This window comes from Notamacropus eugenii, chromosome 1, assembly GCF_028372415.1.
Source record: "Notamacropus eugenii isolate mMacEug1 chromosome 1, mMacEug1.pri_v2, whole genome shotgun sequence".
Taxonomy (NCBI): domain Eukaryota; kingdom Metazoa; phylum Chordata; class Mammalia; order Diprotodontia; family Macropodidae; genus Notamacropus; species Notamacropus eugenii.
Window position 1 is genome coordinate 708,222,734 of NC_092872.1, and position 16,764 is coordinate 708,239,497.

General features: G+C 38.9%; 1 protein-coding gene across 1 annotated transcript in view; it reads left to right on the forward strand.

The window, feature by feature from the left end:
• Positions 1-16,764, forward strand: part of LOC140521413 (cadherin-1-like) — a 64,410-nt gene that overhangs the window by 32,183 nt on the left and 15,463 nt on the right. The window contains exons 3-6 of the mRNA XM_072636416.1: positions 6,655-6,899; positions 11,800-11,943; positions 12,098-12,253; positions 14,640-14,784. Coding sequence (XP_072492517.1) covers positions 6,655-6,899; positions 11,800-11,943; positions 12,098-12,253; positions 14,640-14,784 — 690 coding nt within the window. The remainder of the gene's footprint in view (positions 1-6,654; positions 6,900-11,799; positions 11,944-12,097; positions 12,254-14,639; positions 14,785-16,764) is intronic.

Below are 16,764 nucleotides of genomic sequence, written 5' to 3' on the forward strand. Positions count from 1 at the left end.
GGATCTCTCCTTTGCCCTAATCACTGCCTACTTTGTCACATACTTATCTGCAGAACTATTATATTTTCTACCTCCTAGTAGAATAGAATATGAAAGTCTTTGAGAGAAGGGCCAGTCATATTTTTTCTCTGTAGTTCTTTGCACATACTTAATGTGCTTAATACAAGTCAAGTCAATGAGTAATTGTACTATTAATACTGAATGAATTTTTTGATAATACTAGCTGACATTGATAAGCCGCTGGGTTGTACTCAGTAGAGCATGGGGCTTAGGGTCTGGAAGATCTGTGTTCAAATCCTGCCTCAGATAAGTCAACTGACCTCGCTGTGCCTCAGTTTCTTCATTTGTTAAAATGAGAGTCTTGTACTTGATGGTTTCTCAAGGCCCCCTCCAATTTTAAATCTAAGATTCAATTATTTGCATAAGGCTTTGCTTATTTTATGTGTGTGTTGGGGTTTTTTTTTCCCTTAAAGGCCATAGCCTTTTGCTGAAATATTATTATCCCTACTTTGTGGATGAGAAGTAGAGGTTAGGTGAAGCTGGAGCCCTGCCCAATAAAATAAAACCAACCAGGCATGTGCTCAGAAACTAGCATGACTTGAAACAGAGACCTAGGTGGTGAATGCTGCTGCCAAGGGTCAGTGATTTCATCTGTGTGCATCTTGTTCTTGCTAAACAGATTGTGAGGAGGCCATGCCCTGACAGGTGGCACTGCTTATGAAATTCACCTGGCAGCCAAACTTAGGTTGGTCCAGGGACGAGAGAGTCAACCTTGTCTGGTTGGTAGGACCTGGGGATGGGACCTTCCCACAAAAACTTGCATTTGACCTTTTTAAGATGATCACCTTGGTTGAGAGAGGGGAAATCATGCTCAAGGCGTGACACTCATCGAAAGTGTCAGCTGGATGAGTCTAGCCACATTCTCTAGTCTTTCATTTTACTCTTTTGTATAAGCATGATGATACCCTAGTTCTGATTACCTGCCCCAACTAATAAAATTAAAATAGCATTTTGCAAAAATACCTCATTTTATCCTCACAACATCCCTGGAAAGTAAGTGGCTTTTATTATTCCCATTTTGTCGATGAGGAGACTGAGGCTGACAGAGTCTAAGTGGCTTGCCCAGGGTCACCTCATCTCTGAGGCAGCATTTGAACTCAGGTCTTCCTGACTCTAGTGGTCTGCCTTAAGTCACAACCCATCGTTTTTCAGTTTGGATGATTACCCCAAAATGAAGGATTTCTGCTTTCTGTGTGATATAGTGGGGAAAAGAATAACTATGGAGATCTGGAGACTGGATTTGAGTTACATCTCAAATACTCCTAAGTATATATGTATCTTACCATGTTTGTTATATGACTGGATAAGTTGGTAACTTTAATTTCCACATCTGTAAAATGGGGGCATAATAGCCCTGACCTGCTATACTTTTCATGAGGCTCAAGTAAGGGAACATGTAAAACATCTTGCAAACCTTAGAGTATTATATAAATGCTAGCTATTACCGTGTTTGGTTTTTGTCAAATGAGCCATGTTCATAGCAGGGTCTGGTCTGTTTTTGGATTGGAGCTGATGTGGGTGGTGACCATAAATAACTTGCTTCATACAGGACTGTTTCATAAAACTTGTTAAATTACACAGAAAATAAACTCCCCATTCCCAAGGTCACATGCTTGCCTTCTGTCAAGGGGAGGTCCTGATGGAGTTCAGGTGGGTTGCTCATGAGAGTTTCTAAAAGGAGCTTTGTATGTGCTTGGGAAGAATTCCTTACGTGTAATGTGAGACTCCAAGTGGCTTATCTCAGACTGAAAAAATGTTTGAGGTTAAGAAGCTGGATGATGGAGAAAACTTTGATTCATTTTTGTTTACGAAACATAGTGACCTAAAGTGAATATCCCTGGATCTCAATATTTGACCCCAAAGCCAAACTCTTCCATTGGTGTGACTGTTGGGCTTTCCTGATCGCCTTCCCCCTGAAATAGGGTTTGGTCCTCTCTAGTACACATTCCAGAAGGTTGTAGGGTGGGAAGCTTTTTATTTAATTTAGTTTAATTTCCCCATTACCCACCCTACACCTTACTAGAGAACTCTCAAAATTGCTTTTTCAGTTACTACCTTGGAAAGCTTTTTGGGTCAGAATTATCAGGGGCCTTTTCAAGAACTAACATTTTCCAAATCTACCAATTTTTTCATGACTGTAAGTGTTTAGAAATCATAGGGCCGTCCACCAAGAAAGACAACTGGGTGATTTAGTTATTAGTACTTAGATCAGTTTAGCCTGGCAAGAAATTTTTACTGGATTTCTGTTCACAAAGGGCCAAACTAAGAAGTTAGATGACCTACATTTGAATTCTGGCTCTATTATAACCTGTGTGGCTTTGGGCAAGTCACTTAGTTTCTCTGGGCCTCAGTTTCCTCATCTGTAAAAAAGCAGGCCTTGAACCTCCAATGAGATATTGGTAAAGTGTTTAGCCCAGTGCCTGAGACTTCCTTCTATCTAAAGCCCAGTCCCTAAGTTCTTCTCTTCTGTCCATTTCCCCCTTCCTGTTCATCTTAATATGAATAATGTTAGAGACAGATGTCTTTGCTTGTCACATGTACAATTTCAAGGTGACTCAGATAAACTTCGTAAGCTGGTTCGTGTCCGGTAATGCTCTGATCTTGTCTTTGAGGTCACGCCTGTTTCTTTGGTGGGTAAGGCTATGAGTTTAAGTGTCAAAATGCCAGGAAATTCAACAGATTTCTTTTATGTTGTGGGGAGACTTCCCAAACCAGGCAAAACCAATAAATAATGCAAACCTTGTGTGTGAGAATTCTCCTCATTATTCCTCCTCCACCTGGTCATGGAAATAACGCACCTGGTGAGCAGGCTTTCCTCAGGCTAGGTCTAGTTCTTTCTTTTTCTACTCATCTGTCTAGTGAGGCTAGGAGTTTGCAAATGGACAGACTTGGGTTGCCCACCCAACTCACCTTCCATTGGGGAGGAGCAACTCAAGGTTAAATGCAGAAAGTAGGAATGTTTCAAAGCCCCTCCCCTTGACCAAAAGACCTTAATTAACTGGGATGTCACTGTTTTAGATCCAGATGATTTCTGTGCCTCTCATATGTTCTATTAAAATACTTTGAGAAATTTCAAGTTTATATTCATTCAAGGAAATAGGGGATGGGGTAGACTTTGCCCCAGCAAGTGAAGTGATTTATACATCCTAAGAACCTCAGACATGTGTATAGGGCTGATGGGGTAATAGTAGCTAGCATTGATAAAGTACTTAAAGATTTACAAAGGACTTATACTTTGTTGATCTTCAACACAACCCTGAGAAGTAGCTGCCATTTTTCAATTTCCCCAAATTACAGATGAGAAAACTGAGGATGAAAGAATTACCTGCCAGTAAGTTTCTAAGTCAGTATCTGAACTCGGGTCTTCCCTGATTCAGTTACAACAAGCAAGCGCTCTATCCATTATGTCACTCAGAGACCCAATGACTAACATTGATGTAATGCTCTAATGTTTTGTAAAGCCTTTTACATACATATATCATCTCATTTGTTTCTTTCAGCCACCCTTATCCTTGTTCTACAGATAAGGAAACCAAGGCACAAGTGAAGTGACTAGACCAGGGCGAGACAACTGTCTGAGACATGATTCAAACTCAGCTTTCCCAGACTCCACCATCCACTGTGTCCCCATAACTGCCATTATCTGCAATAGGATTTCCCCACTGAAAATTGGTAGGGGCAGATTGTGGCATCATATCCTCATTTCAAATGAAACTGAGTCAGAGAGGAGTGAAATGATTTGCCCAGTTGTGATTCACAGAGCCAGTCTTCAGACCAGGCTTCCTAGCTTCCACACCACACTCTTCTCTCCAATGGACCGAGTTATTATTGTAATTTTAGAGAAGGCCCAACCACTAATGGACAGCAGCTTTTGAAGTTGTTGTCCCTCCCTGGGCAGGATTAATCACAGTTTCCTCACAACTTTGAAATCCTTCTCCTCTCTTCCCACCTATTTCTTACTTATCTCTCCAGCCATCAGCAGAAAAGGTTCAGGTTTCAAGAAAGGGCGGCTCCTACACTGGATCTTGAAATTCCGGTTGAGGCAGCTCTCTCCTTGGGACTGATGGGCAGGGACTCCCCTCTCCATTTTTCTCTGGGGTGGGGCCTTGACTAAGTCTGAAAAGGGCTTTATTTAGAGTTAGGTGCTTCCGTGACTTTCTCTCCAAAGCCATTGCCTTTTCTGGGACTGTTGGATACTGAGTCACCCAACCGCCACCACCCAATGTCTAACTTTCATTTCCCTCCATTTCTGCTTGTGGAAGGAATCAGCAGGTGGAGCCAGCTTGGCTAGTAGGACAAAGTACCAGGTGCTGTTTCTGTGGCCCTTTCTAATACAGTGACTCTCACACTTCTGAAAGCTTCTGCCCACAGCCAGGGCTATTTCCTCAAATCCTTCTTGGCAGCCAAGTCAAATTCAAAAGCTACTGGCCCCTTCTCCTGGCTTGGTAGCTCTTCTGCAGACAGCAGAGAAATGCAAATTTCCAGAAAAACGAATTCCAGAATTAGGCTGAGCCATAGACAAATTCAGAGCTAATAGGGGATACAAGGCATGGTTTCTGACTTGTTACAAATTATGCCTAATGAAAGAGACCCAGAGACTGGTGGCAGACAAATTCAGAGCTAATATGAATGACAAGGTAGTGTTTCTGCCTTGTCTTCAGTTTTGCCTAATGAAAGAGCCAAATTTTTAGTGAAGGAATTAGAGATGAATGAGGTCAGAGGCTCTTAACTTGAGGTTAAGAACTTTAAAACAAAATTCCTTTGATATATTTCAATGTGGTTGGTTTTCTTCATGTGTATTTTATGGATATAAAAACATGATTCTGAGATGGCAGTACATAGGTTTTTCAGCAAGCTGCTGGAGGGGGGATCCATGACATGAGAAAGACTGAAAACCCCTGAACTGCTCCATATCTCTCTTTTCAGAGGAGGAAACAGGCGCCAGAGGTAGACTTGGCGCAGGATGCAGAACCCAGAATCAAACCAGATTCTTTCACTGCAGTTTCTTGGTACCATATAATCTCTGCCTTCAGAGGTGGTCCTAAAACAATGCTGAGGGTGGTTGTGAGATCAATCCTTGGGTCCAGATTGGAAATACTAAAGGCTAAGTAGCAGTATGTGATGAGGAAAATACTGAAGGTGAATCCAGGTCTTCTGACTTTAAATCCTGGCTCTGACACTGGCAAGTCCTTAACTTTTCAGGGCCTCCATTTCCTCATCTGTGAAATGAGGGAGCTGGACAAAAGAAAGGCTGTTTTTTTGCTACAACTGGAGAGAAACATGGCATCCAAAATATTGCCTAGGGGGACACCAGGTGGGGGAAAAAGGAATTGTAGCCAAAACTTTTCATAGAGATTTTTTTTTTTAAAACAAATTCAGCAACACCTGGCCAGGTAGCAGAAAGGGAATCTCCGAATTAATTAGCATGTTAAAGCAGTTTGATTTAGCAGAAATCACAGTGCAGAGAAGTTACAAGTACCTAGTAGCAATTTAGAGGGAAAAATAAATGCATGTTGACATCCCAGAATTTCAAAATCTACTTCAAATTTAGAATTTATTTCAAAAGCAAAAATAACCCCTTGAAGTTAAGAACCCTGAATAGGGCCTGTTTTGGGACTCTCTGTGTTAATATGGTTGAGCCATCTGATTTCTTTGGTACCAATAGCTCTTGGTGAGGAAATTCTACCACTAAACATTAGAAATACTTTTCCAACTTAGAATCTGAGCACTTCACCTTGGGTACTGTGAATTTGTGACTTTGGAAGTAGCACATGGCTACTATGTGTCAGAGGCAGCACATGAACCCAGGCCTTCCTATTCTAGCTTTCTAGCTACCAAGTGATATGGCATGTCATTGTACCTAGATAGGTTGGCTCAAGTCAATGTCATTTTTAAAAAAATTAATTAACATGAATTTGTTTTCCTGTTTCTCTCATTACCAAATGAGATGATATTTGTAAAGTACATAGTCAGTGCCTAATAATTATTCTTTCCTTCCTCCCTCCCATGGAAAAGAAAAATAAATGATTAAAAAAAAGGCTTCCTAAAATTCTCTGAAGCCCTCCTGATTATCATTTCCTGTCTCATAATAGTATTCCATTACATTCATGTACCCTAATTTGTCCACTGCTGCTTAACCCTGTTTGCCTCAGTGTCCTCATCTGTAAAATGAACTGGAGAAGGAAATGGCAAACCATTCCAATATCTGTGCCAGGAAAACCCCAAATGGGGTCATGAAGAGTGAAAAGGCTGAATAACAACAGAAATTTGGGTTGTGGAATCTTGTATCTCAAAGGTCCTGTTGGAAGAGTGTTTGTAGCTTGATGCAGGCTCTTTACTTATTTGAACCCCTTTTGCCCAGTAATAATGTTTGGTTCTTGATGGGTGGATGAATTGAGTGTTCTTTCCTCTCAAAACTCCCTGGAAGGGTGTGGTTCCATCTGTTATGAATCAAATAAGTCTTTGTTATGTGCCAGACACTCTGCTAGAGACTGGGGATGCAAAGACTGCCCCCCCCCCCCCCCCCCCCCCCCGCAAAGTGTCCACTCTATATTGATCTGACTAGTTCTCATCAGATGTGTATGTATTTTGCAGTTCACTTTGAAAGCTGTTCTGGAAGAAAGCTAAATGCCTATTTCTCTGAGGATTCAAGATTCAAAGTGACTGCCGATGGTGTTGTCATTGTCAAGAGATTTCTACACCTCCATAATTTAGAAACAAGCTTTAATATCTATGCCTGGGATGCTACAGGTAAAAAACTCTCAACCAGATTGACATTGAAGACAACACCCTCAATACGCCATCGACGACACCACCACCATCACCATCGGCACGGAGAGGTTTGTTGGAGCATTTGTCTGTTAGTTTGGGGCGTATCTGCTTTCTTATCTTTTGACTTCATTCTCCATACTGGACAAAGAATTAATCCTCTGTGTTTGAAGACACTTTAAAGATATCTCACTCCTTTAAGAAACTTGTATTTTACAGGTGGACACAACCATGTGTATGTAGGAATTATATACAAAATTTTCAGAGAGGAAGGAGGTGCTACCAGCTGAAGGAAGAGCAGGGCAAAAACCTCATGGATGAGATGGGTTTGGAGGTTTGAAGGGACTCTAGGAAGTAGTGGTAGAGTGGTAGATTTGAGTAATGGAACGTCTTTATATGAGCAATAGCAAGGCTAGTTTGGCTGCTATAGTAGTGTGGACTACATACTAACTTAGATAACCACAAATTAACCATCTGATTTATTGGGGGGTTTTTTTGTTTCATTAAATATTTCCCAATCATATTTTAAAAAAAAGTTTTTTTTTCCAGTTTCAGATTCTCTTCCACTCCCCCACCCATTGAGGAAGCAAGAAATACGATACCTATTACAGTCATGCAAAACATTTCTGCATCAGCCATGGTTTGGGGGTGGTGGAGGAGACAAGAAAAAAGTTTTGATCTGTACTCTAAATCTACCTGCTCTCTTTTTGGAGGTAGACAGCATTTTCTGTCATGAGTCCTTTGGAGATCATTGTCACAGTTACATTTCAATCTGATTTAAATATTGTGTTGTGGCCACTGGCTGAGTATTTGCCACCTCTGGGTTGGCCATAGATTTATGAAGGAAAGTGATGCATATAAAAACCTCCTTATAGCAAACCTCCTTTATATACAAGGTATATTGGAGCCAGATTGCAAAAGACTTGATGTGACATTTGTAGTTGATGAGGCATTTGTATTTGATCCTAGAGGGAGATGATCAGCAGTTACAGAAGTTTGCTGAGCACAGGAGTGACACAGTCCTACATGTGCTTTAGGAACATGGTGCTTTGAAGAGTGGAGAAAAGCCCCAAAGCCCATTTGAGGTTACTAGAGGCAAGGAGACTATTAGGCTCTTGCAATGGTCTAAAGAGATGGTAATGAAGACCAGGAGTCAAAGATCTCTGAGGTCCCTTCTATCTCTAAATCTGTCATCATGCCATCTTCTTTCCGCTATTCCTTGTTATCCTCATGATGAATCTTGTTTGGATAAAAGGGGATAGGTAGTTATACCAGTAATATATCTTGGGAAGACCCAAGAGCTTACCAGGGAATCTGGGAGGTTGTGATCTCAAGCACCGTTAGACTCTGGTAAAGGGTCTATCCTTTGTTGGCATTTGGTACCAGGAAAGTCTTTTTTGAACCTGGGATACAGCCTTGTGTATGGCTCGGTGTCCAAAGCCCACTTTAGATAACTTCCTTCTTTTCTCTTTAGTGGTTTAGCTCTTTAGTGGTTTTGGTTCGTCATTTTGGGAAAAGGATAGAAGAAAGAGAACCTGAGTGATACCACATTACCATTGATGCTTCCAATTCTGTCATCCTTGTCTTCCTCCACTGTTATCTTTTCTGTTCCTTACTTTATTGGAATTGATCTGATCAGCAGATTTGTCCTATGATTGTATTAGATTTTTCTCTACCTGGTTGACCTCATTTGTGTGGGTTTAAGTGAACTTGCTAGATTTCATTATCTGGCCTGTCTTTCTTCTTTCGTTTCACATTAAGATGCCAGTAGGAATATGATAGTATGGATCTACCATCAGAGAATTGTCTTTAGAGTTTTTTCCTGTCATAGTAAAGGATTTGTCTGATTTATTTATACTGGCTTACCCATTTTTGAGGGTATACAGCACCTTGGGGAAAAAAAGACTATTGACCTGTGTTGACATAAGACCCCATGCCTAGGCCTTGCTAGTACTCTGATTTCAATTCACTGTGCTCAATATGAGCACTGAGTTACAAATTGAAGATGTCCTGCATAGATCAGTATCTCAGCTTTACTCATTCCCCATGACCAGTTAGGAATTATGGTAGTTATAGGAGGAGGAGGGTATTATATGGGGATTTTTTTAAATGGTGAGTTTTTTGCATAATACTGGACTGGTGGGCAGTGTGAGAAGGCAAAAATATAGTGCCTGTCCTCATTAGAACTTAGTCTACTGGGCAATATGTTTGAATAAATAGACAAGTAAAATATAAGATGATTTGAGATGAGCACTGTAAGTGCTGGTCCAAATATCAGGTCCTTTTTTCTTTCATAATATTTTTTTTCCTACATGTCAATGCAATTTTTAACATTTGTTTTTTATCATTTTGAATTCCAGATTCTTTCCTTCCCTCCTTCCCGGAGACAGCAAACAATTTTATATAGGTTAGACATGTGACATCCCATTTTAGTCATATTGTGAAAGAAAACACAGACCAAAAACCAACAAAACAAGCAAACTCCACAAGAAAAATGAAGTGAAAAAATAGTATACTTTGATCTGCATTTAGACACCACCAGTTCTTTCTCTGAAGTTGGATAGCATTTTTCATCATGAGTCCTTTGGAATTATCTTGGATCATTATATTCTTGAGAATAGCAAAGTCATTCACAGTTGATCATCACATAATATTGCTGTTGCTATAAACAATATTGTCCTGGTTCTGCTCATTTCACTTTGCATCAGTTCAGGTTGACCTAGGAGCTCTGGAATTTGGCTATAATATTCTGGAGAGTTTTCATTTTGGGATCTCTTTCAGGAGATAATCATGCATTCTCTGAATTTCTATTTTGGTTCTAGAATTTCTATTTCTGGTTCTAGAATATCGGGGCGGTTTCTATTGATAATTTCCTGAAAGATGATGTCTAGGTTCTTTTTTTGATCATTGCTTTCAGGTAGTCTATTAATTTTTCAATTATCTCTCCTGGATCTATTTTCCAGCTCAGTTGTTTTTCCAAAGAAATATTTTACATTGTCTTCTATTTTTTCATTCTTTTGGTTTTGCTTTATCCCTTTTGTCCTTTTTTACAGTGTATTCCATTACCTTCATAGACTTGCTCAAGCAATTGGTTGGTTACCCACATTATTTCTAGTTCTTTCCTGCTATTTTTTTGTTCATATGGATAGCTTTCTTCTTCTTTGATCTCATTCCCTTCTCATTAAGAATTCAAAAATATGATTGGAGATTATTTGTGTCTCTATGAAATTAGTGTGAGAAAGTAGAAGTGTGAGTTAATAGTTACTGTTCTTAAGTCATTTCCTTAACAAAAAAAGCAATACTGTTTGTAATCTTTTTATTCTTTGGAGTTTTTCCCTTTACCCTTCTGAGATGAAAATTGAGCCTTTAGTATCTTTAAAATTGTGCTAACTTAACCACTCAGAACTTTTTGGGGTGAGAAACCACTTCAAAACATGCCTCTCCCATCTATTTTTTTGCTCCCAAGTATAAAGTTTTATTTTTGTCTCTATTTCTGATTAGATGTTCTGACCTCTAAAGATCTTGAATTACAACCTTCTCTACCAGTGTCTGAGCTACCCCACCCAATTTTTTTCAGTTTCTTTTTTTTTTTTTATTTTTAATTTATGGAATAAAACAAACAATTCCATAACATAGCATAATATAAAAGATTGCACATATAACTGCAAATGTACAACTTGCTATTCCTTTTAAATATATATAAGGTCTGGAATTCTCCTGGCTGGGGAGCCCTGTTCCTCTCCCATAACCGTGGGATGTTCTTTTTATGCCAAAGGAAGAGGCCATGGATCTCTGGGTAATAGCTTAATCAGTTGTTATGAATACTTAGAAACAGGGGCAATCTTTAGTCTGGAGTGGCAGCTGGAGTGTTCTGTGACTCCCCATGAAGGAACCCCCCAAATCCCCATGGTAATTATAGAAAACAGACAAAGATAGAAGGAGCTAGAGAATGCATCACTACTAATTGGTGAATAGTTTTGACTTTCTGCTTAGTAATTAAGCCTATGTTACGCCCAAACATAAGTTTGTGTATGGGTCTTGTAGCGGTCACATATGGGTCACAATATTCTTATGACTTTCATAGGTCATAGTATCTTGAGTTTTGACCCAGTAACTAAAATATAATTGTAAACAATTCACCTTGTCCAGGCTTCCCTTTTCACTGAGTTTAAGTTTTTATGGCTTTTTTACTTATTCCTGTATTATAAGGCTTTTTTTCAATAGGAACCCTACAATGTATAATGTATATAATAAAGTCATGTATATTTCTCTTTTCCCTTTTATCTCCCCCCCATACATATGTATGTATGTAAAATTATTTTTTACATCTGTTTATTAGTTCTTTCTCTGGATGCAGATAGCATCTTCATATGTCCTTTGTAGTTAATTTGGGTATTCATAACAGTCAAAATAACATTCACTCAAAGTCATTCTTAAAACAATATTGCTATCACTGTAGACAATGCCTTGGTTCTGCTCACAAGTCTTTCCATGTTTTTCTAAGACCATCGAACTCATCATTATCCTAGTCAGTTTTATGTCCTTCGTAAAGCAAGCATCCATTTTACAAAGATGAGAAGGTACTGAGCAACACTCTGACTGCTTTGATTTCTCAATCATTGACCATATTTTTCAATATTTTTTCCTGTCCCCTTCAGGAAAAATCCCCTTTGATAGGCAGGATTATTCAGGCTGGATACATTTAACAGCAGGGTAAAATCATTCATTTGAAGGTTTCTTTCTCGGCATAATGTTGTATTTGTCATAGTAAGAATCTCAAAATCACACCAAGAGCTGTATGTAAAATCCAGTTAGATTAGTTCTAAGGTCTTTCTTACTAGAATGGATGTCCTTGAAGAAACTTGTCCACACTCAGAAAGTTAGACAACCTGGCATTTGTTGTAAGTTTGAGTCATTAACCTTTTGGTTTCCATACTGATTGACAGCTATTTGGAATATCTGTCCTTTTAGGAATCTGTCCCAGCAGAACAGAGAGAAGTGCTGACGTTTCCTGGCTCCCGCCCTGGTCTTAAGAGGCAGAAGAGAGACTGGGTTATCCCTCCCATTAGCTGCCCAGAGAATGAGAAGGGTCCCTTCCCTAAAACCTTGGTCCAGGTATGGAGGGAAGTACTTTTTTTTTTCTTTGGTAGGGTGAGGGTGGGGAGGAATTGTCTTGCCCTGAAGAAAGAGCAAAGGAAATTATTGAGGAGGAATGAGAGGAAATTTCAATCCCTGTGGCTTAAGAGACTGTTTCTGTTTTTTTCTTTAGATCAAGTCCAACCGAGATAAAGAAACAAAAGTTTTCTACAGCATCACAGGCCAAGGAGCTGATGAGCCCCCGCAAGGAGTCTTCATTATTGAAAGAGAAACAGGGACCCTGAAAGTGACAGCGCCTTTGGACAGAGAAGACATTCCAAAATACATTGTGAGTTCCTCCAGCATCATTTCAGTAGAGTTATCATCCTGTTTTTCAAAATATTTTAGGTCACCAATTTAGAATCAATCAACAAACTTTATTAAGTGCCCACTCCATGCCAGGCAATTGTAATGCCAATAGGATACTCATAGCAGCCACTGTGAATATGCATGTGTATTTCCAGAGTAAATTTGCAAAATATAATCAACTCTTTTCCTCAAAGGCAAAACCAAAATATTTATTTGGGATATCATTAGAATACCAGGAGGTCAGATTTGACAGGATACTTACTTATATCTAATCCAAGGAGCCAGCATCTTAAACCTTCTTTCTATCAGGCCTTTCCACAAAAACAAGCTCCCCTAGACAAATTCCTCCCTCTGCCTACTCACAGCTTGCCTCTCTCTCTCTCTGCTCTTGCCTGCTCTCACTCTCTACTCCTATGCGCTCTCTTTCTCTCTCTCTCTCTCTCCCTCTCCCTCTCCCTCTCTTCCTCCCCCTCTCTCCCCAGTCTGAGCTCCATGTGACTCAGACTTCATGTGAGCTGGGCCAGAGTTCAAAGCAGGTCACAATAGCCTGTTAATGGGCAGGGAAGATCTTCCTATTTCATTAACATTACAGCAATGTGCTGAGTGCTGGAGACACAAAAAGAGGCAATTAGCTGCAAGATCATGAGACCTAGAGCCAGGAAGACCTGAAGTCCAATCTTGCCTTAGGTACTTAGTAGCTATTTGACCCAGACAAGTCACTTAATCTCTCCCTCTTCCTTCTCCCTTTCATTTTCTTTCTACCCCCTCTCTTTCTTTCTCCCCCTCCCTTTCCCCTCTTGTTTGTCTCTCCCTCCTCTTTTTTCCCCCTCTCTCTCCCTCTGTTTCTCCTTCCCATCTTTCTTCCCCTCCTTCCTTCTGTCTCTGTCTCTCAATTTCCTCATCTGGAAAATTGGGATAATTGTAGCACTTTACTTCACAAGGTTATTGAAACAATGAAATGAGATACCATATATAAAACACTCTGCAAATCTTTAAAAAATTTATGAAAAATTAAAGAAAAAATGAGCAGATGTGAATTGATAGTTATTGTTATAATCCTATAAATCTGATGGTTGTTAGTAGCATAGAAGTTCATAGCATATGAATCCCTGGCATAGCTATCTAATTCAGTCTGTTCATAACCAAACTAGGTCTTTGAGTATAGGCCACATGTGTGTCTGCCATCCAGAGACAAGACTAACTTAACTTCAGAGAAGTTTATCAGCAGCTTAACCAAAAGGTGATAAATGAATTTTCTTTTAGCTTCGGTAACTTTTTGACACAATCTATAAAATTAAAAAGAGATTATGATCTATGTTGGAGATGGGAATAAACTCATTCTCAGCATCACAGGTTATAGAAAAAATCTGATACCTGAATTCATCTGGTCTTGGCAAGAAATTGTTGTTATTCCATTAGTAAGAAGAAACACCTAAGGTGCTCTGGACGTTTTAGGGGTCTAGATTTCTTCACGTACAGTGAGATGTGGCAGAGCCATTACCTAGGATGGTAATAGGATCTTGCCTCCATATTCCAATATTGTTTGTTGTCTAGAGACTACAGTTGTCTGTCTAGTGCCTGCTCCTTGAAATTCTGTTTGTCCCTATGGGGCAAGGTGTTTGGTGGGGTGGGAGGAGTCAGTCCTTGGGAGAGGATAGTGGGGTCGTGGGTTGTTTGAGAGTTTATATGTTGCTCTCCTTATGCTCAACCTTAGTTTACCCATGTGCCAGTTTTTCACCTTTGGGAAGAGCTCATTCCCGTGCATTATAGAGATACACATAATGCAGAGATTAGATCTGGAATACAAACCCATTCCTCAGTTTATGATGCGTCTGATACCACATGGATCACCTCACGATGGAGGGGTAGGAACATGATTTGAGCATAGTTAGAGATAGTGGATTGATATCAATTTCCAATTTGTCTCCTGAACAGTTGGAAACAGCTCACAGAGAATCTGGCTAAAATATTAGTGTCCATGACCTAGAATAGATCACTTTTCCTAGTTAGAAGTAAGAATTTCTCTTTTTACTCTCCTATAAGCAAAATTTCTTTTACTAGCCAATATGGATATGAATTTAAGTGCCTGGTGTTAGCAGTAATTTGGTAGAAACTGGCTGACCAAGGAATGTGTTCTTGTCCTAGCCCTCAGATGCTAATTTGCAATAGCAGTACCTAAACTATTACTTAAATAATATTAACTATTTAAAATTAATTGCTTGAGTGATATGGAGAAATTTTTTTTGACTATCAAAGTGAGAGGAGATAATCACCCTCGTGGAGAACCTTCCATTTGTATTGTCCTTTCCCCCCATCTCCTCATTCTCACTCAGCCCCCATGTGACTCTCTTATTTGGAATTTACAGCTTTTCTGCCATGCTGTGTCTTCAAATGGCCAACCTGTGGAGGAGCCGATGGAGATAGTAATTAGAGTAACAGATCAGAATGACAATCGTCCTGAGTTTATTCAGCAGGTCTTCAAAGGGTTTGTGATAGAAGGAGCTCATCCAGGTATGTTTTTTTAAAAATAAGACATTCCAAATGAATCAACAACAATCCAAATATAATAAAAGAGAAAGCATAAACAAGATTGTCATATTCTTTACTCCTGAAGATGGGATAAATTCTTAGTCCATGATTTAAAGATATATTAAATGAGTTTGATTGTAAAAAGAGTTGATGTACCACAACAACAAAATAGATCTACACCAAAAGGAAAGTAACAGTATGGGAAAGAACTTTGCTTCAGATATTTTTGATAAGCCTCATATCCTAAGACACTTTATAAAAATAAGACACACTCTTTGATAACAAGGCAATGCTTCCACAAATGGAATGCATTGAGAAAAGAAACAAACTGAATACAATAAAAGTTACATTAAGAACTATTAAAAACCATTCAACTATTTCCCAACCATGTGGGAAGAAAAATCCCTCAATTTCTGGTAATCAGAGAAAATACAAATTAAAACAACCCAAGGATCATCAGATTAACCAAGATAAAATGAAAAAATTCAGTGCTAGTATAACTAGTAAAGCAAGCATGCCATGTCATTGCGTGATGCCATGTCATTGCGTGATGAAACTGAATTGGTTCAGTGTCCCAATTATTGGGGAATGGATGAGTAAATTAGAATATGAATGTTATGGGATATTACTGTACCCTAAGAGACAAAGTTAGGAATAAGTGAAGAAAATTACGTGAATACATGAAATGATGGTGTAGAAAAAACAGAGCCAAAAGAACTGTGTAAGTAACTGTAATTAAAAACAACAGTAATTCTATGACAACAGTAAATCAGCAGTTAAACACAAGGAAGGTCAAGCTACCATGAAAAAAAGGACATTAGGTGTATTGACTTAAAATCTGTATCATGGATTGAGTTTTGGTTTTTGTTCAGACCCATGATAGGAGCTCCATATGGAAACTTCCTCATCTCCTGCCAAACTGTAGCTTATAAATTGGTTGGGAGTGGGAGCTTAAGTGACTTTCCCATTGTCACAAAAAAATCAAAAACACTCAAACTCACGTCTTTTTTATACAACTTTCCTTTCCCCAACCTGGCAAAAAGCTAACCACTGTATCGTGTTGCCTCCATTTGAGATAGGATGACAGTCAGTGAGTAAAACTTTTATGGATGTGACTTTTTTCTTTTGCTTTTTTTTTGGGGGGGGGTTATTTTATATTACAAATATAAGTGTATATAAATACAAATATCCAAATATAATATTAGAAACATAAAGAATATATTAATCTTGTTTATATGTTTAAATGCTTGTATCTGTTGGTAGAAGTTATAATTTGTGTTAGAGTAAAAATTAGGCAGTTAGCACATTCCCATTAAAAACCCAGAAAGATGCATAGTTTTCCACATCAGATCCTGAACAGGTTTTAAGGGGTTAAAAGCATGCCACTTAAACTGGCCCTTTACCACAAAAAGTGTCATCCAATCAACAAGCACTTATTAATCTCCACCTGTATGCAGGGCACTTTGCTGGTTCCAGTTTTGCTTCTTGACACATTCTCTGTGTAACCATGTGCTTAACTTCTCAGTCCCTCCAAACAGCTAATACATTGCTGATCTACAAGGGAGGAGGAAGTTTCTACAATGGAGCTTCCCCACGCAGATGAAATTACTGAGCATATTTTAAAAAAAAAGTTCCTGGCCTCAAGAAGCTTATGTTCATTTCCAAATAATTAAAGGCTAGCAAAGTTTCACATATCCTCATGCATCTCATTCTGAGAGCTGAGGCCCAAACCTTCTGTGAAAGGAAAGCTAACTCTCGTACATTGCAGCTCTTAAAATTCTGAATTTAGTAATAAAACATTCACATAAAAATTAAAATGATCCTACAAGCCCTAAATCATTTTTTGCAATTAGTTTTTCTAATTTATACAAATTTATTTTATACAAAATTTATATAATTTAAATTTACACAAATTTATGTAAAAGTCTGCTACTCATTTCTATTTGTAGGAATTAGAAAACA